This window comes from Astyanax mexicanus, chromosome 3, assembly GCF_023375975.1.
Source record: "Astyanax mexicanus isolate ESR-SI-001 chromosome 3, AstMex3_surface, whole genome shotgun sequence".
Taxonomy (NCBI): Eukaryota; Metazoa; Chordata; class Actinopteri; order Characiformes; family Acestrorhamphidae; genus Astyanax; species Astyanax mexicanus.
The window spans coordinates 36,105,705-36,127,208 of record NC_064410.1 but is presented as its reverse complement, the minus strand read 5'-3'; the positions used below and the strand labels follow the sequence as shown (position 1 = coordinate 36,127,208).

The window sequence follows — 21,504 nt, the reverse complement described above, 5'->3', positions numbered from 1 at the left end:
AAGTTGTGAAGAGCTAGAGTTGGTTGGTATAACTTACAGTGAATAGCCATATTTAAGTAATGTTCTAACCCATATTATGGCAAAACTACTCAAGTAAACAAACAAAAAATACTTTAGAAAAGAACTATCAAGAAAGTATCCTCAAGTGCAGTTGCAAAGACCATCAATAGCATTATTAAACATTATCAAATGTTTAAACACTGCAAAATACATCAATTTATTAAGGAAATTCAAGAAAAATAGCTGGAGCCGCAGACAGCCCCGGAACCCAACGAGCAGGACGAGGAGCTGCTGAAGCGAACAGCCCTCAGCTTCTCCTCATACATCAGTGCCCCTGCTCAGTTTGCAGTGCGCATGCGGGCAGGGAATCGGGTAGTGACATCATCAGCCGGCGTGGTTAACGCTGCATCACTGCTGTCACAGTGCCCTGCAGTCCTCCTGTAGAGTTACACCCTCAGCCGCTCCTGTCAGAAGGTAAGAGAACCTGAAACCTGAAACTCTTTAAACTCGTTTATTCACGACCTTTAGCTTTAGCTTTTAGCTGTTTACCTGTTTACCTTTAGCTGTTCCTCATTCTGATTTATAGTGGAGATGATCTCAGATTTTCAGGTTCAGATCTCGATATGATTTTAGACTTGCCTATAAACCCGAAATTTGGCTAGCACCTTTATGTAACTCTAACACCTTCATCTCCATCCTTCATATTTCATCATCCTGAACTGTGCGCTCTGTGCTCAGACCTGTGTGGACAGATCAGTAACGTTCTTTACTGATACTGAGTTTAATGAGAAGATAGGTAAGTTGGTGTGTTTCTTTACTTCAAGCGTAAAAAAACGTAAAAAAGCTAAAGCAATTTACTGCCGCGCCCTTAAACACTTTACTTTTGTATTATTTACTTTAAAAAGACAGGTAATGATGTATCTTAATAAAGTCTGAACATGCTGTGGGTTGAACACGTGTTTGTAACTCGATTACAAATTGCATCAGCAGCAGTGGTAAAGGACCTGGGTGCGTCCCAAATCGACCGTAGTCCCCTAAGTAGTGTGTTACTGGATAGATATATACAAAATAGAAATATAAAAATTAAGAGACTGCTTCAGTTACCAGTTTTTAATATGGTAAAATAAAAAACTCAGCATTTTAAAGTGGTATCTTGGTTTTTCCAGAGCTGTATATAGTATGGAGTATTTATCTTTTCAGGAGCAGTGTATCTAGTCATTTTCAGTTTGTTAAAGCACTAAAAAATTATACTATTTAATATTTAAATGAAACCTTAGCATACTAAGCCCAGCTATATTGCTACAAATGGTGACAAATTACATGTTTGATTTTTTTATTGTTTGTTTTGTTAACAGGACAATTTCTACTTAATTGCTGAATTTAACATTGGTAAGAAATAAAACATACTGTATCAAATGTTTTTAAACTTTTGCATGTGTTTTTTTTAACAAATGGGTTGGAATTATCAAGTTCCAGTATATCCTTAAGTATTGCTATATATTGGTTTGCAATAATAATTTTCAAAAATACAAGTATGATTTTTAATTATTAGTTTAAATGTACAGATTGTTGTTAGTCAATGGTTCATTTTGTGTTGTGTTTAAACCTCACCCACCAGCTTGCTGAGTTGTGCAAATCATTTTAATATCAAACAAAGATAACCTGAGTAAATATAAAAAGCGTTTTTTAAAAATGATTTCTTTTGTCAAGGTGAAAATAGCTATCCAAACAAACCTGGCCCTATGATGAAAAAGAAATAGAACTTTTTGGAATGTCTGTATCCTGTTACATCCGGTGTAAAACTAACACATAATTTCAGAAAAAGAACAACATACTGAAAGTCAAACATGGTGATGGTCTCGAGCTGCTTTGCTTGCTGTAATTGATGGAACCATCAAATCAGCTGTTTACCAGGAAATCATAAAGGAGAATGTTTCTCCATCAGTTCGTGAACTTAAGCTCAGATGTACTTGGGTTGTGCAGGAGGACAATGACCCGAAGCACACCAGCAGATCTACCTTGAAATGGCAAAATAAAAAAAGGTTTAAAAATTAAGAAATTAAGGTTTTGGAATTGCCTAGTCAAAGTCAAATGATCTTATATAGGTGCCTTATGATGGAAAACCCTCCAATGTGTCTGAATTAAAACAATTCTGCAACGATGAGTGGGCCAAAATTCCTTCACAGAGATGTGGAAAACTAATTGCCAGTTATCTCCAACACAACTGTCACAACAAAGTTATCCGATTTAGGGAGCAAATAGTTTTTCAGATAGGATCAAGATTCAAGATTTTATTGTCACATCACAGAGTACAGGTGTACATGAGTGAAAAACGTGGGTGCAGATTCCCATCAATGCGAAGAGAACAAAATGTACAAGAATAATAAAATATAATAATAATAAAATATAATATAATATAAAATAGACATACAGATAGCTTTACAGTATAAACACTATACACAATACACTTAATAACAATACACATAACTTAAACTATAGAGAAATATTGCACGGAATATGTGGTCAAGTAGGTTTGGATGGATTTTTGTTCGCTAAATAAATGAAATCATCATTGAAACACTGCCTTTTATAGTTATTTAGGTTATCTCTGTTAATCTAACAAATGTAAATATGATTAAAAAAACAAAAACATTTTTTTTCACAGCACTGTATGGCTTTGCTTACAGTATTGCAATATATTTAATACCAACCCCCTCTGTCAGCAAGGTTTCTCATTACACATTATCTAGCTCTGTGACTAATTTTTGGCTACTTGTGACAGCTGACACCTTGTGTGCATGCTGGAGATAACAATTGTGCAATTCATTCTAATGGTAATCCAATAAAGACAGATGTGTTAGCTAAAACAGCTGAATAGAAAACAAGTACAAAGTTGTTTGGCAGTTCATTTTGACCTGACCAGCAATTTCTAACCATGATCAGCTAGTTCTAAACTAGTTACAGGTTCTCTGTGTATAACAGTTTGATGTTTGGCATCTGGTAACATAGAGGTAAGAGAAGTAAGCCAGCAAGCAGAAGGTCAAGGGTGTAAATTCTAGGACTGATGGGGTAATTTTGGATATTGCCAAAGGTAAAGAAACTGACCAAAGAGGTTCGACATGGAGTGTAATGAAAGTGAGATTAAAGATGGTAACAATACGTGTTTCACCCACCATCAACTACAGATATCTTGAGACAAATACACAGAATTTCTTAAAAAGAGGCAGCAGGAAGGTCCTGTATTATTGATTGTGCTTCAAGGAGTTTGATCATGCAAACTCACTAGTTTAGTAAGCTTTTAAACTATACCTGTTAGCAAAGCAAACATTTTAGATCTAAGGCACAACATTTCCGCTTTTTATATTTTTATATTTTCACAAATCTGAATAAATTTACCCAATTAAATTAGGTGTGTTTTGACCACATTTAAATTGTCTTTAAATCACTATATTTTGCAAATTAATCTATTTTGTATACAGTATATATATATTTTGTATATCAAAACTGGAATGAGGGTTGTTATGTGATATTAAAGTCAATATATCTGAAACTTTAATTGCTGTAAGACACTATTCAGGGGAAAATATCCCGTCTTTTCTCTCTCCAGAAGCAAAATGTGTGGTATATGGGCGTTATTTGGGAGCGATGAGTGCCTGGCGATTCAGTGCACCAACGCTATGAAGATCGCACATCGAGGTCCTGATGCTTTTCGCTTTGAGAATGTCAACGCTTTCACCAACTGCTGCTTCGGTTTCCACCGGTTGGCCATTGTGGATCAGCTGTATGGTATGCAGCCCCTTAGAGTGAAGAAGTTCCCCTACCTCTGGCTCTGCTACAACGGCGAAATTTACAACTACAAACTGGTACGTGTAGTTTAGTGATATCATTTATTCTACAATAAAGAGTAATTTATCTTACAAAAACTACAGTAATGAGTAAATGATCTGTTTGCCTATATATAATGCGAAGATAATGCAATGGAAAAAAACACATACATTTAAAGTAAACATACAAAAAGATAAATAATTAATATGTTTGCACAAATACAATTAGGCAATCCTAATGAAACTTGTATGTTTATATATGATGCTTCATATGTTAAAATATTTTAAAATGTGTAGATTTCTTCCATGCTTGTTCTGGCTGTAAGACGACATTAGCCTAGCGATTTTCCTTCAGTCAGCGCTGCTGGCAAGTGTGCCGCGTCTGAGCGCTAGCCTGTGCTAAACTAACGCTGCTGTTGGTGCCGGTGGAGGCAATGACTCAAAACTGTACTGTGTATAAACGCCATTACTCGGTGTTCGGTGTACCAGTTTAGTGTGAGAAGGCTGTGATGTTACCACGAATATCATCACGGCTAGAACACTTCTCACCCAATCAGAAAGTGAGGTCAGAACTTACTGTTGTATAATCGTTAATAGTGTGTCATATAATACGGTGCACGAAAAGTATGGTCATTTTTGAGATTGCAAACATGGAGCCTAGAATGTATTTATATTTTTTACAGCTTAAAGAGAAGTTTGAGTTTGACTATCAGACCAGAATGGACGGGGAGATCCTGCTTCACCTGTACGATCGTTTTGGCATTGAAAAGATGAGCTCACTGTTGGACGGCGTGTTTGCCTTCATCCTGCTGGACACGGCCAATAGGAAAATTTTCTTGGGAAGGGACACGTACGGTGTGAGGCCCATGTTCAAGCTGCTGACTGATGATGGCTTCCTCGCTGTCTGCTCAGAGGCCAAAGGTACTGGAAATTATTTTAGGATCTAAATCATTTTAACTGGAGAGCTTTTACAGTGTGTTCACTGCAGGGATGAGCTGACAGTTTTCTCTAGAAATAATTGTACAAGAAAACTTTTCTAAAATTAGTTCACATCCAGAAGTATTGCATTTTGAAATTTTAAGATTTTATCAGAATTTCTAACATATCATTAGAACCACCTACTGTCACAGCTGTAGTTTTTTCTTGATTGAATTTGTGTTATTGACAGAAATTTAGAACCTTTTTTTTTTTCGTTCTGTCAGCCTTAACAAATTAAGGAACTGGATTAATATGTAAACTTATATGTAAGCTTTTAATCATACTAGAAAGTTTACAGATCCGGGTGGTGTATCAGCAGTTTTATTTAGCGAGATAACACTGCATTATGTTAAATAACTAACCATTTTCTAGTTTCAGACAGTTTATTTAGACTAAGTGAAAATAGAAGACTCTGAACATACTTAATATTCGCATTAGCCCTGCTTAGTAAATCATGTGACTGTAGCCCACCAGTAGAAACTCTGGTTTCCATATTCAACATCTGGTGCAAAATGTCCTCTGTCAGGCTGCTATTACTGGAGGCTCTACCTTATTAGGTCAAATAAACTTGTTTAAAAATATGTATAGTTAATTTAAGGGATTGAGATTAAGCTACTTTTATATAGTATTTTTGGTTGTTTTAGCTGTCTGCTATCAACACTTATACTAGGGATATTTTAATACTTGGAAATATTTGTGCAAATATCTTGCAGATGTAAAAAACAGTAAGTAATCTAGTTTTTACACTAAATATATATAGAATTAAATTACTATGTTCACTAAGATAGATAGATAGTTAAGCAGGATCTATGTACCTTGTGTAAATTGATATGTAACCGTGATGCTTATTGTTTGTGAATCTGTTCTCATTTTTTCGTCTTCAGGCCTAACACAGATCACACACTCCATGTCTGAACCAGTAAAGATCACGCCCTTCCCGCCAGGCCACTTTGAGGAGTTTAATCTGAAGCTGAATGGAAAGGTGGAGTCTGTTCAGCTGGAACGTTTTCATTGCTGCACAGAAGAGCCCAAACATGCTGAATATGATGATGCTGAGCAGCTTGGCAAAGGTACCTCACATATATCACAGACCACACAAATGTAGTGTTAGAGATTATGTACCTGAAAGCTAACTTAAAGCAATAAATGAATGTAACAAAATGTATGTAAAAACTATAAGACACTAGAAGGTGCACTTAAAATCCTTTAATTTTCCCAAAAATTGGCTGTGCATCTTATGTATGAATTTTACCAGTCATCTTGTAAGGAGCAGTAAAGCCCCTCCGCTAAGGTACAGCCTTATACAGGAGTTTCAGTTTAGTTCTCCAGCACCAAATCTGGAGCAGCATTAGCATTAGTCGCTAACTTCTCTAAGCGCTAGCTCTTTCACCGTTCAGTGGTGAGTATTATTGGCCTGTAGCCTGCTGCTAACTCAGCTAGCACTGCTGGAGTAGCATTAGCATTGGCCGCTAACTGCAAGCTCTTTTGCCACTTAAAGGCAGGTATATCGGACTGTAGCTTGCACTTTTACCGTGTTAAAACAAGCTACGTGGGACGAACCGCTCCACCTGTCTTACCAGAACACTTCGGGTTACTCAATGTAGCCATGTCGGGGTATTTACTAGCACCAACCATGGCTAGCAGTTAGCTGCTAATGCTAATGCTGCTGGGAATCTGGAAATCTAAGCTTACTGTAAATAAATGAAAGTCCTGGACTAAACAGAATTTTGAATTGAGATTTTTCAATTAAAATCACAAAACTATTAGCTAGTTTGGTCTGCTGGGCTTCAGTACCACAACTTGAGTATGTGATACTTTTATGGTAAAAAAACAAATTAAGTAAGGTGTAAATCCAAAAGGTGGTGCGAAATCCATTTGTGGTCCATAGATTGTAACCGACCAGAAAACCAGTATAAGATTAAGGCCCAATTCCATTTCACCACTTGGTAAGGGGTAGGGGTGTCCCGATTAGACAAAAATAATTAATTTCTCCTGCATCTGACTACTTTCTGAGGATGCTAACTAGTTAACCAGGAGCTAAGCTACAGAACATTAGCTATCCTGATGACGTATAAGGTGCTTGAAGGGTTGTCCCAATTCTTAGAGTGGAGGATTTCACGCCTTCCCTTGTTACTCAGTTTCAAGGGGAAGGGTTACACTATGGAAAAAAAAGAACGAAAAAAGGGGGGTAGTGGAAGGTGGCCAAGGGGTGAAACGGGATTGGGCCTAAACTTTGCATCTATGTGATAAAAACAGACCAGACTGATTTTGCCTTAAGTATCACCATATAGACTGGCTAAATACTTTGTGTTTTATATAGGTTTTGCTCTAGAGACAGTGAAGAGCAACATCAGAATCCTGTTTGAAAACGCTGTGAGAAAGCGGCTGATGGCCCACAGAAGAATTGGCTGCCTCCTCTCAGGTAAAATTTTTGTTTAAATTCTACTTTATGTACTCTCATATGCTGTTGAATATACTGTAGAGCAGGGGTCTCAAACTCCAAGCCCACAGGCCATTTGCGGCCCGCAGAACGATATTTGCGTCCAGCCAATCAGAGAACAGCAGGCTTCTACTTCACATACACAGAACAGCTGCCTTCAAACCACGGAGGAGAAGCTAAAAACAGCAGAAAATAAAAACTATAGAACTATAGATCACAGTGAGGTTGATTCAAAATGTAAAATCTAAAACTTATGATTGACTACATCTGTTGCTTCATTTGAATTCAAAACGTCACAGATATGCCCACACAGCGAGCTGAGAGATCCAGTGTTCTTTCAAGTTGTGCTACCCTGTCAAACCGTGCAACCCTAGTGTATATTTAAAGGTAAAAATACAAAAGAAGCACAATATTAAACATGTTTCCAGTAGAAGTACACGTTCTATTTTTGGACAGCCTAAATCACTATCAGGGTTAAGTTATGGTAGTAAGAGTTTATTAAAATCTGTATTATTATTATTATTATTATTATTAATTGCCATTACACTGACAGTGTACTGACAGTGATTCCAGGTTGTTGAATGCACAAAAATACTAGAAAACAGAATTATAAAAAAAAAAACCACGAGATATAATAAAATAAATGTAGGTTAGCGGACGCACAGTGTCTTTAGGGAGCATGTATCGATGGGATAGCATAACTCGACAGAACACCTGGCATGGCAGAATGGGTTCGCAGAGTCCTTGTCCTGATGTGGCTCAGCCTCACCCAGACTCTACCTCCAGCGGCCCCCAGATAAAATGAGTTTGAGACCATTGCAGCAACAGCAACTAAAGCATTGACACCAAACAACCCCCCTGCACTCCACTCTACTCTGCAGGTGGACTTGATTCTAGCCTGGTGGCTGCCACACTTGTCAAGCTGTCCAAGGAGCAGGAGTTGCAGTACCCCATTCAGACATTTGCTATCGGAGCGGAAGACAGTCCAGATATCGCTGCTGCGCGCAAGGTCACTGCTGAATAATCAGCAAAGACGAATTTCTGCCTGTCCTGCAGTTGAAAGTGCTTTAGATTAAACGGTTGTGAATGATGTTCTTGTTTTGTAGGTAGCAGCACACATAGGCAGCGAACACCATGAGGTGAACTTTACCCCAGAGGAGGCTATCAAGGCTGTAGAGGAAGTCATCGTCCATCTGGAGAGTTACGACATCACCACAGTACGCGCTTCTGTTGGTGAGTACATAAAAGTCATGGGTTGGTTCATACAGCAGTTTGGGCCATGAAATTAGTGCTAGTGTTGTATATGCCCCTCCATGGCAGCCATTACAGCAGAGTTTATATGCTCTGCCCGAGCTGACCAGATGTCCGACCTGAAGCCGGGGGTTGGTCCAAGAATTGGACAACGTTGCCTGGGCTCTGTCAGGTTCTAGAAAATGGTCTATGATGTAGGTATTTTTTTTTAAAGGTGTCTCTCCACTAAAATCCAGTTTTTCTTGTTCTTTGCGAAATTCAATAAGTCTCTTCTTTTTACTGGACTACCCACCTCTGTGTGTGACATGGTTATATAGGTTTACTTAGGATCTCCGGTGTATTTTGCGTTTTACAGCGGCTCTAAAAATTGGTAAGTGGATGAACTGCACTTACCAGGGCATTGCACATATTGTAAAGTAACATATTGCAAAGACAGTTGGAAGCATGAAGTGCTATAAAATCTCCTGATAGTTGACATGTCTCCTGACAGCAGATGACATGGCTCTCTAAACCATCACTGACTATCAGTAAATCATCAACAATAAAATAATTAAACACTTTAAATAGATCCCTCTGCGTGTAATGTCTATATTATGTGATTTTCACATTTTGAACAGCATTATTGAAATAAAGTAACTTTTCAGTAATATACACAAGTATGGGGCCATACAATAGGTGTAAAAAAACACAAAAAACTAACCATGTAGTCTGCCTGTATAAACAATTGTGTGAATGGGGCATTCACTGAATGTCAGTGTGGTACTGACACAGGATGCTATTATTGCAATTAATTGGTGAACTTTCTTGCGCAGACATTTCACCATCAACTGTCACATCGTACTGAGTTTTCTGTAGGTGTAGATGGGTATTATATTATTATATGGGTAGATAAAATGTGTAGATGTCCCAGCACTTTTGTACATACAGTTTAGTGTATGAATTAAATTCTGCTGGCTCAAAAGGGTTTTAACATGATGGGTTGCCCACACTTTTGATTAACAGGGTACAAAGAACCCAGAATATGTGGGGAATTATTCAGTGAGGATAAAGTGTGAACCTTCAAATTCCATGGAATTAGAGAGAATGGGTTTCCAAAAGACTGCTCTTAAAACTGCTGAGTCGGCTCTGGATTGTTTTGCGCATCGTTTCTTTAACTGAAAAGAAATGAAAGCTGCCCAGTTTGATGGCTGTTACTCTGTCTAGCACTGGAGGCTGCTTGTCCTTTTTGTGCTTTTGGCACAATAATTGCAGGCACCTAAAATAGTATATTAAATTATATGCTCTATTTAACAATAAGATAAAATGATAGAAGGTTAAGTGAGCACAGAGCTAAGACGCTAACTTGGCTAACCTAAACTACAGAACTGGAGCAATTTACCTTTATAATAAAAAACAAACTGCTTGAGAAATAACTTATAACCCTTATTGAGTTTCTCTTGTTTGTTCCTCGATAAGTGTCCGACAGTTTTGGCAACATCATCCTGCCTAAAGTGCAGAAAAAGATGAGGGATAATAAAACCCATCCATTTTCATAGCGGTGCTCCAAACCAGAAATAGGTTTACCTATCACCTCGCCTGGAACTTAACTCCCCCTCCTTGCATGAAAAATGCTAATTCAGCAGGTCTCACGGCTTGGTGGGGAGACCGGTTAAGCTAAGCTAAGCTAAGCTAAACTAAATAAACAATTCTGTAATTCTAAAAAAAAACAAAGAAATAAAAACTTAATAAAAAGTCAGAAAGCACTGGAGGATAATCTACACAGATTTCTCTCCTGAAAACTGTTTATTTGGGTGAGTAATGCACTTCCGTTTTACAGTAAGCTTAAATTAGCAGATTAGCACTGAGGAACCCTAACTGTTACGGTAAGCCAGGGCGATTGTGGTCTGAAACACGTAGCTTGTTTCAACATGGTAAATACTTCAGTTACTTAGCATGTTTAGCGGGTAATGCTAATGCTGCTTCAGCAGTGCTAGCCGGCTGCAGTTACTTACTTCTCCTTACAACCTGACTGTTAACATTCATACAAGGTGCACCGATGATTTTTGGGAATATTAAAGTATTTTAAGTGAGCCTTATAGTGCAAATAAAACAATGAACTAAATAAAAATGTTCCTTGTTTGTTAATGTATTTAGGTAAAATATCTGGTATGCCTCATTTCAAAGAATGGAATACTCTTTATAATTTTATTGTGAACTTGTTAATGTGGCATAAATAGGTAAATATATGTAATTGAATGTGCTAGATGTCAGGTTGGAATGAATTTGTAATAGCTTGCTTCTGCAGCTATTCTGCATTTTCCATATATTAACTATATGGACTGTGTTACAATCCATTCACCCTTCAGTTTTCACAATATATCAAATCTATCAGGCAAAATATATATATTTTTTCCATGATTTTGGGCTTTTAAAATGTGAATCTTCATAATGACAGGTGGCTGTTTTTTAGCCACTAGGTGTTGCCATTGCAATATGTAGAGAGTCATGGAAGTTTTTTTTTCTCTTTGTGTGCTGTAGGAATGTATCTGGTTTCTAAGTATATCCGTGAGAAGACGGACAGTGTGGTGATCTTTTCCGGTGAAGGATCTGATGAACTCACACAGGGCTACATCTACTTTCATAAGGTACTGCTTATTTGAGCTTTTCAGTCATATTGAATAACCTATAACCAGCTTATTGTATTTAATATTTTAAATAAGTATTTTTCTTCACCTTCACATAGTCAACAGTGTGTATGCAGAGTATGTATGCTTTTCTACTGAAGCTGAGAGAAAATAAAGTTGTGTTTCTTGGTCTAGGCTCCATCACCGAAGGCCGGTGCAGAGGACAGTGTGCGTCTGCTGAAGGAGCTGTATATGTTTGATGTTCTGAGAGCAGATAGAACTACAGCTGCACACGGGTGAGGAAAAACCTGTGATTATCCTACTACATCTTATATATTTATTTTTTAAACATGACTTTGCTCTAGTTACTGAATGTTCTTTCACATCGTGTCTCATTAGACTGGAGCTGAGAGTGCCTTTCCTGGACCACAGGTTCACTGCTTACTATCTTTCCCTGCCTGAGGAGATGAGGGCACCTAAGGTAAAAAAAAAAATAATAATAATAATCTATAAAATAATCAGTAAAAAACACTATAAGGTTAAAAGTGGAAATATTAAGGACAAATTTAAATTAGTTACTGACTAGATTTTATTAGATATTAGTAGCTTTAGTAGTTTTTGTAAGATATTTAATAATTCATAGAGATACTAGGCATGCCATGATAATTACTTTCTCGACCTATCAACATTAAATGATCATTTTTGCAGATCACAATATTGCTGTTGTGTTTATTTAAGCGGAGACTTTTAACCAGACATGCTGTTCTGTTTCTGAGACAGAATAGTGAAACTGGCCTGATGAAAGCCAGTTTCATCATACTGTTTTTGATTGTTTTTTTGTATGCAGTTGGGAAGACTTGAGTTCTTAAAATTGTAAAGATCTTTAATGTTTTAATATTGACTGAACTTTAATTTCTTACAGTATTTTTTCTTTACTGAGTTGAGTTGCTCTATTTACTGTATACCAACTCTACCTCTTCACAACACAACTGATGCTCTCAAACACATTAAGAAGAAATTCAAGTAATTAACTCCTGACAAGCTCAGCACAGCTGTTAACTGAAAGCCATACCAGATGACTAACTCATAAAACTTATGTGCAAAGCTGTCATCTAGAATCTGAAAAATAAACCAGAAAACTGCATATGTTTTATATATCACTTATTTTGCTTACTAAATTATTCCATGTGTTTATCTTTATAGTTAAGATGACTATTATTTATCTACAATGCAGAAAAAATAATAATGGAAAACCACTGAATTTAAGGTGTGTCCAAATATTTGATTATTGTGACGGGCCTAGCTGATACTGCAAAAAGTTGAGAAAATACTGAATAATTCACATAAAATAGAGAATCATTAATAGAAAACAGAATACTTTTCAAAATATATTGAATAGGTTGTAGTACAAGAAATTATTATTTAGAACATATATTGGATAATTCACAGTAGCTAGTGAATAATTTCTAACAGATTAATAATTCATAGTTGATACTGAATACTAAAAAATACATATAAAATATTGAATAAATAAAAAAATATACTGAATAGGTATTAATATTTACTGATTGCTCCAAATCTACTATGAATTACTGTGTTTTTTACTGAATATTTTATAGTAGTTACTGAGTAATTCATAGAAGTAATCTATGAAGTTGTAAAGAAATGTGAAAAAGTAACTACTCCAAATTAAGCCATAGAAATTGCTGATTCAGTTGTAGAAGTTACTGAGTTCACAATTGTTACTTAATAATTTATATTATTCTGAAACATCGGTAACATCCCATGACAGGATATAAACTTAAGGATATAAACCTGTTAATTGTAACATTAAACATGACAAATGTAGATCTGTTCTAATGATGCTATTAATTAACATTCTTGATTGAAACAGGATGGTGTGGAGAAGCATCTTCTGAGGGAAGCATTCAGTGGGCTGGATCTGATTCCAGATGAGATACTGTGGAGACGTAAAGAGGCTTTCAGTGATGGAATGACCTCTACAAAGAAGTCCTGGTATTCCTTCCTCCAGGAGAACATTGAATCTAAGGTACGCACTCACGTACACACTCACAGATACATAACAAAATAAAAATCATGCACACAAACGCATACATCATACACACATACACTTATATGCGTAATGCATGATACTATTCTATAAGTGAAATGAAAATGCTTATTTAATTAATCAAATGACAGTAATAACGTTTCTTGGCTTAACTTTTCTTTTACTACTTTTCTTTCCTTCTTCTTCCCTCCTACCTTTCTTCCTCCTACCAATTAATGAAGATAAATGACTCACAGTTACAGAAGGCCAAAAAGCAGTTCCCTTATAACCCCCCTACTACCAAAGAAGGCCTCTTCATCCGCCAGCTGTTTGAGAAGCATTACCCCGGGTGCTGTGAATGGACCACCCACTACTGGATGCCCCGCTGGATTAAAGCTACTGACCCCTCTGCCAGAACCCTGTCCATCTACAAACCAGAAAAGGACCAGTAACCAGGCAGATTTAGTCAGCAGACTGAACGCAGAACAATTTTACAACATTGTATTGTTCGTTTTTCATGATTTTTGTCATGTCAATAAAAAACAGCTGCGTTCCAAAGTGTAGGCTGCAAGTCAGGTCGGTTCTTGGTACGACGTTCCTATAAAGACTTCTTATTAGTATAACAAGTCTAATGAGGATGCGGAGTAACATCAGGAGAAAGGTTTCCATCTTAAACTTTAAACTTTTTAAACAACCTAAATGTTTATTGACATTAAAAACAACTATTGCTAATTAAGATTTGTTTTTTCTCTCATTGTTTTTCTGAGGCCATCTTTAATTTACCAAAGCAAAGTAGATTGAGTGTGGTAGGGTAGGGTTGTGCCGATGGACGATATCATTATATTGTCAAATATAAAGTATAGGTTGAGGTTTTGGGGAGCTGTTTCAATTATTTGAAACTGAAACTAACTGAAAGAGATATTATTCTGCGCACTATTAGATAGCCTTTGATTGTGTTTTAAATTAGTTTTTATTTAATATTAATTATTTTTTATTCATTTTAAATATTTTTAGTATTTTATTGATCAAACACAACCGACAATTTTGGAAAAAATAAAGGATTTTAAGTGTGCCTTATAGTGCGAAAATGTGTAACTGGAGCACAGACAACTTGGATGAAGTCATTCCCAGCAGCAACGTCTAACGTCCAATATAAATGAAATGCTTCAAAAGTGTAAGAGCAATTAATAATATTTGTAGTACGTAAATGTTAAAATGTTATATATCGTACATGCACAGAACTATAGGAAGCTATGTAGCCTCTAGAGGGCGAGTTAAGCTATTTAGGTGTGTGGGTGTGTTTGTGAGAGTAAGAGAGAAGGAGATTGGAGTCGGAGGCAGTGTTGCCAACTCGGCGACTTTGTCGCTATATTTAGCGACTTTTCAGGCCCTTTAGCGACTTTAGCGCTGACTGAGCCCAATGGGACACGAAAATAAATCACTGAACTTACTTCATACAGTCTCAGTCCACAGTCTCACCTCATTCACCACGTAGCCTGTCACTCACCCCCTCCACAGTGTCTGCCTCTTTATAAAAAGCTTAAAAAATCTAGCTAGCTGGCTCATCATGGAACAGTTTGTCTATAATAGGCTTGAAAATAAAGAAAACTAAAAAAAAAAAAAACTAAAAACTTAGAATAACAGTTCTGGCTAACTGCCGCTCTTATAGTTATTTTGAGAAGTGACTGTATATTTAAAAAGCAGAGTTAGATTTCATTTGTAACATTTCTAACATATTTAGGGTGATTTTTACTCATTTTTCTCTCCCACAACCTTAATCATTAACAGCTCTAAAAACATGTATTATGCAACTTGGGCAATTACTTAATTTAGCTGCATTTAGGACAGCCAATAGCTACTTTCCTTACGGAGGAGTTGGCAACACTAGTCGGAGGAGAGAGAGCAGTGTGTGTGTGTGTGTGTGTGTGTGTGTGGTGTACACAGCCTTTCTAACCGGCAGCTAAACTTGGGCTGCGTCCGAAATCGCGTACTTAAGCAGTACGTACTGGATTGGGGTGAGTACGCACTGCTCGCCGGGCAAAGCAGTAAGTTTTTTCAGTACGCCAGACCGCAGCACGCACGCAGTAGTCTCCCAGTCGAACTCAAATTAAAGTGCTTCTGATGATATTCACCGTCCAGCCTGCCTCTGTTCTGTTGTGGTTCCGGACTCGCTACCGTTTCGCCGACCGAATGGACTCTCAGCCCAAGAGTTAAGAACTCTCACTCCATATCCACGTTTTACATAAGCAACAAACTAGAGCTGACTGTGTTTCCTTATATTTATTATACTTATTCCTTCCATTTCAGATATTCAACTCAGGCTAGTTCTGGTAAAGGTTGATAACGTCTGGATTTTTTTTTGTGCAAATCAATTTGTTTATAGTGCTCCTTTCCCACGTGTGCTATGGGGGACAAGGCTTTAAAGCGCAACTCTAATAAGGTAGAAGGGATCCATTTAGGTGTCAGCCATTGTCTAAGTGGAACTCCTTTGTCAGTTGTTTTTAGCTTCACCACATTTTAACTTATAATGACCTTGGTAACATGCTGGTTAAATCGAGTGTGTTTGCTCAGGAAACACAGAATATGCAGATTGTGTTTTTTAGGAACCTCTTTAGCAAAGAAATATTTTAACATATGTTTACGTCTGCCACTTCTGTAGCATACAGTCCTTTGCCACAGACAATTATTCATTTTACAGAATAAAAGAACGCCTTATGTGAGAATACAGCTAGCCTAAAGAAGGCTTAACTCATTCGAATCTCCATTTAAAATGTTGTGAAGTTCATAAATAGGCTTAGATCCTGTCTGGGAAACTGCCTCAGTGTCGAAAACTATGTTCTAAATGTTCTGAAGCTTAAGCATTTAATATTGCAATTGGTGTTTTTGAATCAGTGGGATTTCATCCTGTTTTATGGGAAACATATAAATATTTGTTTAAACGGACTAATAATACACTACAAGTGAAAAAAAAAGAAAAACTTTGATTATTTTAATCTATGTGTGTGAGTTCTTCTGATTCATCTTTGTATCATTTAAAAGGTGTTATTGTACATTTCAGATGTATTGGTGCATCTCACTGTATTTCAGTAATTCAGTTGAAAATTTATTATTATGGCTTACAGCCAATGAAAACCCCAAGAATCTGTGTCTCAGAAAATTAGAATATTATTTAAGACCAATTGGAACTTTCTGCAGTGTGCCAAGTCCTGCTGGAAAATGAAATCTGCATGTCCATAAAAGTTGTCAGCAAAGGAAACATGAACTGCTGTAAGATTTTCTGGGGAAAACACTGCACTGATTTTGGACTTGGTGTAACATGGTGGACCAACACCAGCAGATGACATGTCTCTCCAAACCATCACTGATCATCAGTAAATTTTGCATTTTATATTTGTAAAGCAAGGAATCAGAGTCTGGAGGAAGAGTGGAGAGGCACACAGTCCAAGCTGCTTGAGGTCTAGTGTGAAGTTTCCACAATCGGTGATGGTTTGGAGAGACATGTCATCTGCTGGTGTTGATCCACTATGTTTTATCAAGTCTAAAGTCAGTGCAGTGTTTTCCCACAAAATCTTACAGCACTTCATGTTTCCCTGTGCTGACAACTTTTATGGAAATGCTGATTTCATTTTCCATTCATTTTCTTGGCACCAATATTATATAAGACCAATACCAATTGGTGTAATAATTTCTGAGATACTGACTTTTGGGATTTCATTGGATGTAATCCGCAATCAACAACAATAAAATAAATAAACACTTAAAATAGATCACTGTGTAACACATCTACATAAAATGTTTCATATTTTCAACTGAATTACTAAAGTAAAGTGTGATATGAAAATACTATATTATGATTTTTTAGATGAACTAGTACAGATTTATGTAAAACAAAAACAAAACTGATATGGTGTGTATAGAAGGCATGCAAAAAAAAAAAGCTGTATAACCCCTATTGCTCTTCTACTAGCTTTATGGCTAATTGTAATGCTAATACTGTAAGGATATGATTGTTGAATGTAACAAATGCCACTTTGCCTAAAATTGCCTCTAATAAGTACACTGGCAGTTTAGAATGATTGCTTAAATACTTTTTATTTAAAAAAAAAAAAAATCTTTTTTTTTTTTCTTTACTGCTTTCCACACAGCTTCTTTACTGTTTATTTTTTATTTCTACAGCTCAATCTCTCACCTGTGTTTACTTCTTCTGGTCATGGGGTTCCCTTGATTTTCCTCCTGAACTTCCTCACTCCTCCGCCGACCCTTTTATGGGCGTGCAATATTTCACATTGCCTTTTTGGTGGATCATGTCTATGGATATGTCATCATATCTTTAGCAGAGCTGCTAAACATCAGTGTATGACTGATGACTGATGACTGAGCTTTTTTTACTGCCAGTGTATTGCTATGCACATAAATATGCAATTTTCTTATTGATGTATGAGTTGTTCAAAATCAGTCAGTCACAAAAAATGTTGATGTTTTGACCCCTTTTACACTTGGTCGCTTCATGTGACTAGTAAACTATATTGCCAAAAGTATTTGTTCACTCATCCAAATCATTGAACTCCGTTTTCCAATCACTTCCATGGCCACAGGTGTATAAAACCAAGCACTTGCCACTTGGAAATGTAAAATGTCACAGCTGGGTTAGCAGGTGCTGTGGTTCTCAGTGTGAAGAAAAACTCGCTACAGACCTTCAAACTTCATTTGACCTTAAGATTAGCTTATTTTTGGCAATATAGTGTATCTGGATTGAATCCTACTTTTATCCAAATCCAATCTGATTTCTGTCTGGGACAGAATATGCAAATGTTTGGTGTTTCGGGTTGTACCGGGAGTAGTTTGGGTTTTTAATGGGTTTGGAGAGGCTGGTGGGTTAACTCTGCTATACAATTAGGGTTAAATGCATCTAAAGCCACCTTACAAAGTAGTTTAAATGATCAGATTGTATTTTTTAACTAATGTGTCTTGGGTAGACCTGTCATAATAAAGATGCTTTTTTATTTGTTTACATTTTATGCAGGATATTTTAATTGTATAGTCCAGTCTCTCAAAAGTGTTCTTAATATTTAAAAGCTCATTGCTCTTTGAAAATCATGTGTAAATGCAATATTATGCTACTACTTTATCATAATGTCAGTGGCACAAAATGAGCTGTAAGTTTAGCACTAGTGGTTAAATTAAATGGAAAAACTGTTAACAGTTATAGCACTACCAGCGCAAGCTAAATGTATAAATGTTTAACACATAGACTGTATATAAAGATGGACGCCGTGTCGCCGTTCCCATTCATTCAATGAAAATGAAGCCAAAATCTTCCGCCATTTTGGCGATTCAGAGACCAGAGTCTGCGCAGTAGAGACCAGGGGCCTCATTTATAAAGAGTGCGTATGCATAAAAAGAGGGCAGAAATGTGCGTAAGCAACATCTCACGCAAGAATTGTGATTTATAAAGAAATACTTGGCGTGAAAACGAGCATACATTTAAGCAAGGTTTGAGGCATGTGTATGCCTTCAAAAGTGTGCGGAGAGAGCGGGAATTAGTGGCATCATGTGGTAAAGTAGGGAATTGTAAGTAAATGCGCAAGCTCCTTCCGCATATTAGTTACCACATAAATCAAAATTAACAAAGGAAGATTAAGCATTACTTGTTTCAATATTTTTTTTCTGAATGTATAGTTAAATTTATTTCTGTATCTTATTCTGTATTATATGTATATGTAGTGTTAATTTTCCACTAACTTGTATATTTCACTTTGTAGTTTATTTCAGTTTTATTTGTATTATCTGTTTTATCTCACAGTTGTAAAATCTAAAGGTGCTATATATATATATATATATATATATATATATATATATATATATATATATATATATATATATATATATATATATATATATATATGTATGTATATGTAAATAATATTATTATTATTATTATTATTGCAACAAATTATACTCTATAATAAAGAGAGAGGAAAGTGTTAAGGGCTGGTAATAGTTGCAGATAATTCCGATCATAAACAGCTGTAACTAATTGCATAAAATAACAGCTCTATAAATAGGCAGAAAATAATGAGGCACTGTCTGTTATAATGGTGTTCCACTTCACAATCTCTAAAATTTCGCTTCTTTGCTTTGCGTTCCTCCATCATCCCGATCAGAATGAATGGGGAATCACTCATTTAAATATTAATTGGGTGATTTGCATGGACCTTTTATGGGTAAATGTGGGCGGTACAGAGGCGGAGCACGAGGCTTGGTCAGCTGCGCACATGTATAAGCAGATTGTGATTTATAAAGAGGAAACTGCGTTCAGGTGTGCGTACGCACACTTTTTTTAAATCTGATTTTTTTTGGACGTACGCCATTTCCTGTTTTTTGTGCGTACGCACACTCTCACTCCAGAACCTATGCAGAGTTTTATAAATGAGGCCCCAGAGGAGGGAGAAAGGCTGTGGAGAGACCGCCTACTCATTTAAATAACCCCGCCCCTGAGGGCTGCCTCGCGGTCACAGACTGCAGAGCGGGGCGGAGCGGAGCTGAGGGTCTGTTATTGGTCCCGCCCATAAGCAGCCCTTTTACCATAACCACACCTTTTTTGAATAAAGTTTTAAAAACCGAATTCTGTGGGGATATAAAAATTTGACAATATAAGCAGAGGTTACACTAGCTGTTGCATTTAAATAATGGAGGTAGAATTACAGTATATTAGAAAAAAACAGCTATCTGCAGCCGAACAGCAGGGGGCGCCCGACCTGTGGTGGCTTCACTTTTCAAGTATGTATTGCTGCAGACTGGAGCACCTCCAAAGGGGAGGGGCTTACCTCCAAATGGGAAGTCCACAGCTCCAAAGGGGAGGGGCTTACATCCAAGTGGGAAGTCCACCAAGACCTCTCTCACCACGGCTCCGGCGAATGTCATAATAAAAGTCTTCCGTGATTATTATTAATACTTTTATTCTATTACATCAAATTTAATGTTACATAGAATGTACTATCACATTATATTATATTATATTATATTATATTATATAAAAGTCTACATCGTAAGGCAGGGAGACCTCACTCAACACAGCTCCATTTCTCTGCCGAATGCCACAAAAAAGTCCTCCGTGATTAAAAAGCTCATGGATGTCAATAAATATATTAGTCAACAATTATTGATTATTTATATTTCTTAAATGTCAATATAATAAAATACGTGTAGTGTGTATGTATTTATAATATTATTGGCTATGAATAAACAACTGCCTTTATTATTTAGATCTTTACTATTTTATGATTTGAAATATTCACAGCATGGCAAATGTTTAAATGTTTTAAATAAATAAAATGTGGTTGCAATGTGCACAACATGCTTTTAGACTCTTAGAAAATGCATTTTAAAATAAATAAACATTTAATAAACGAAATAGATTAATTAATTAACCTTTGGGGTTATTTACAAGCACAAAACGTCGTGAAAAACACCATACCGCGTAACACCAAGCTCCATCGAGCACCATCCTACTTGGAGGTAGGCTCCGCCTGTTTGGAGGTATGTTCCTCCCCTTTGGAGGTGCTCCAGGCTGCAGCTATACCCTTCTCTCACTTTTAAGAGACGATGCTCTGTCCAGCTATATACAGTCTATGGTTTAACATGTTACGAGGTACTAGCATTCAGAAATATGCCTTTCCTTTCTGCATAGCTGGGCTGGAGGTCAAGTTTGCTTATTCTATTGTAAAGGAGAATTAAATGCTGCTGATAGAATGTAGTTCACTGCTCCTTTTATTCATTACTTGGTATGGTTCAGAAGATCTACAGTATCTTTGCAGAAGTTCAAAACGTAATGCTCAACAAAGTGTTTTCTTGTGCTTGATTTTTGTCTGCTTTCTATGCTAACCAATTAAAATGTCTTCTTGAAATATCCATTGTGGCTGTTCATCTTCATTCCACCAGGAGGTTCAGTCTGAGTCTGTTCATATACACAATTAGGTCAGAATATTTTTTTTTTTTCAGCTTCGCTGTTTGTATAGGAGCACTTTGTAGTTCTATGATTACAGAGTCAAAAGTCTGTCCAGCAGCCCAGAGCTGACTAAGCAGTTCTAAAAGCAGCCCTTTGGAAAACCAACCCTAACTGCAAAGAATTTACACTGATCTATTTGGTCATGGTCATAGAATGTATTTGTCTAATTAGTTTAATTAGGATATCGTGACTACCCCAGTCCACAAGTCCACAGTCCAAAGACTGTTCAGGCTAATTGGATGTCGGATAAAAATAGCCCCAGGTGTGAGTGTGTGTTTGTCTGTCTGCCCTGCGATGGATTGGCAGCCTGTCCAGGGTGTATACTGCCTTCCGCCCGATGCCGGCTAGAC

At 36.8% G+C, this 21,504-nt stretch overlaps 2 protein-coding genes across 3 annotated transcripts in view; both read left to right on the top strand.

Moving 5' to 3' along the window:
* Positions 1–393: 393 nt before the first annotated feature.
* LOC103025788 (asparagine synthetase [glutamine-hydrolyzing]-like) lies at positions 394–13,707 on the top strand. The gene is made up of 12 exons (XM_049476445.1): positions 394–474; positions 3,608–3,863; positions 4,508–4,745; positions 5,687–5,872; positions 7,123–7,224; positions 8,124–8,251; positions 8,349–8,475; positions 11,011–11,117; positions 11,292–11,392; positions 11,496–11,577; positions 12,991–13,146; positions 13,389–13,707. The coding sequence occupies exons 2-12, from the start codon at positions 3,615–3,617 to the stop codon at positions 13,596–13,598; spliced, it is 1,686 nt and encodes a 561-aa protein (XP_049332402.1). The 5' UTR covers positions 394–474; positions 3,608–3,614; the 3' UTR covers positions 13,599–13,707.
* Positions 394–21,504, top strand: part of LOC111190432 (asparagine synthetase [glutamine-hydrolyzing]-like) — a 146,035-nt gene continuing 124,924 nt past the window's right edge. Inside the window, exon 1 of one of the 2 annotated variants that reach the window (XM_049476440.1) lies at positions 394–474. The gene's annotated coding sequence lies outside the window, so the exon portion shown is untranslated. The remainder of the gene's footprint in view (positions 475–21,504) is intronic. The other variant, XM_049476443.1, reaches the window with a different exon arrangement.

What these genes read in the sequence shown, in the direction of transcription:
- LOC103025788 (XM_049476445.1), top strand. Translation starts at nt 3,615, where the DNA reads ATGTGTGGTATATGGGCGTTATTTGGGAGCGATGAGTGCCTGGCGATT. An exon ending in ATATCGCTGCTGCGCGCAAG is followed by an intron (nt 8,252 to 8,348) that starts GTCACTGCTGAA and finishes CTTGTTTTGTAG; the next exon opens with GTAGCAGCACACATAGGCAG. An exon ending in GCTACATCTACTTTCATAAG is followed by an intron (nt 11,118 to 11,291) that starts GTACTGCTTATT and finishes TTCTTGGTCTAG; the next exon opens with GCTCCATCACCGAAGGCCGG.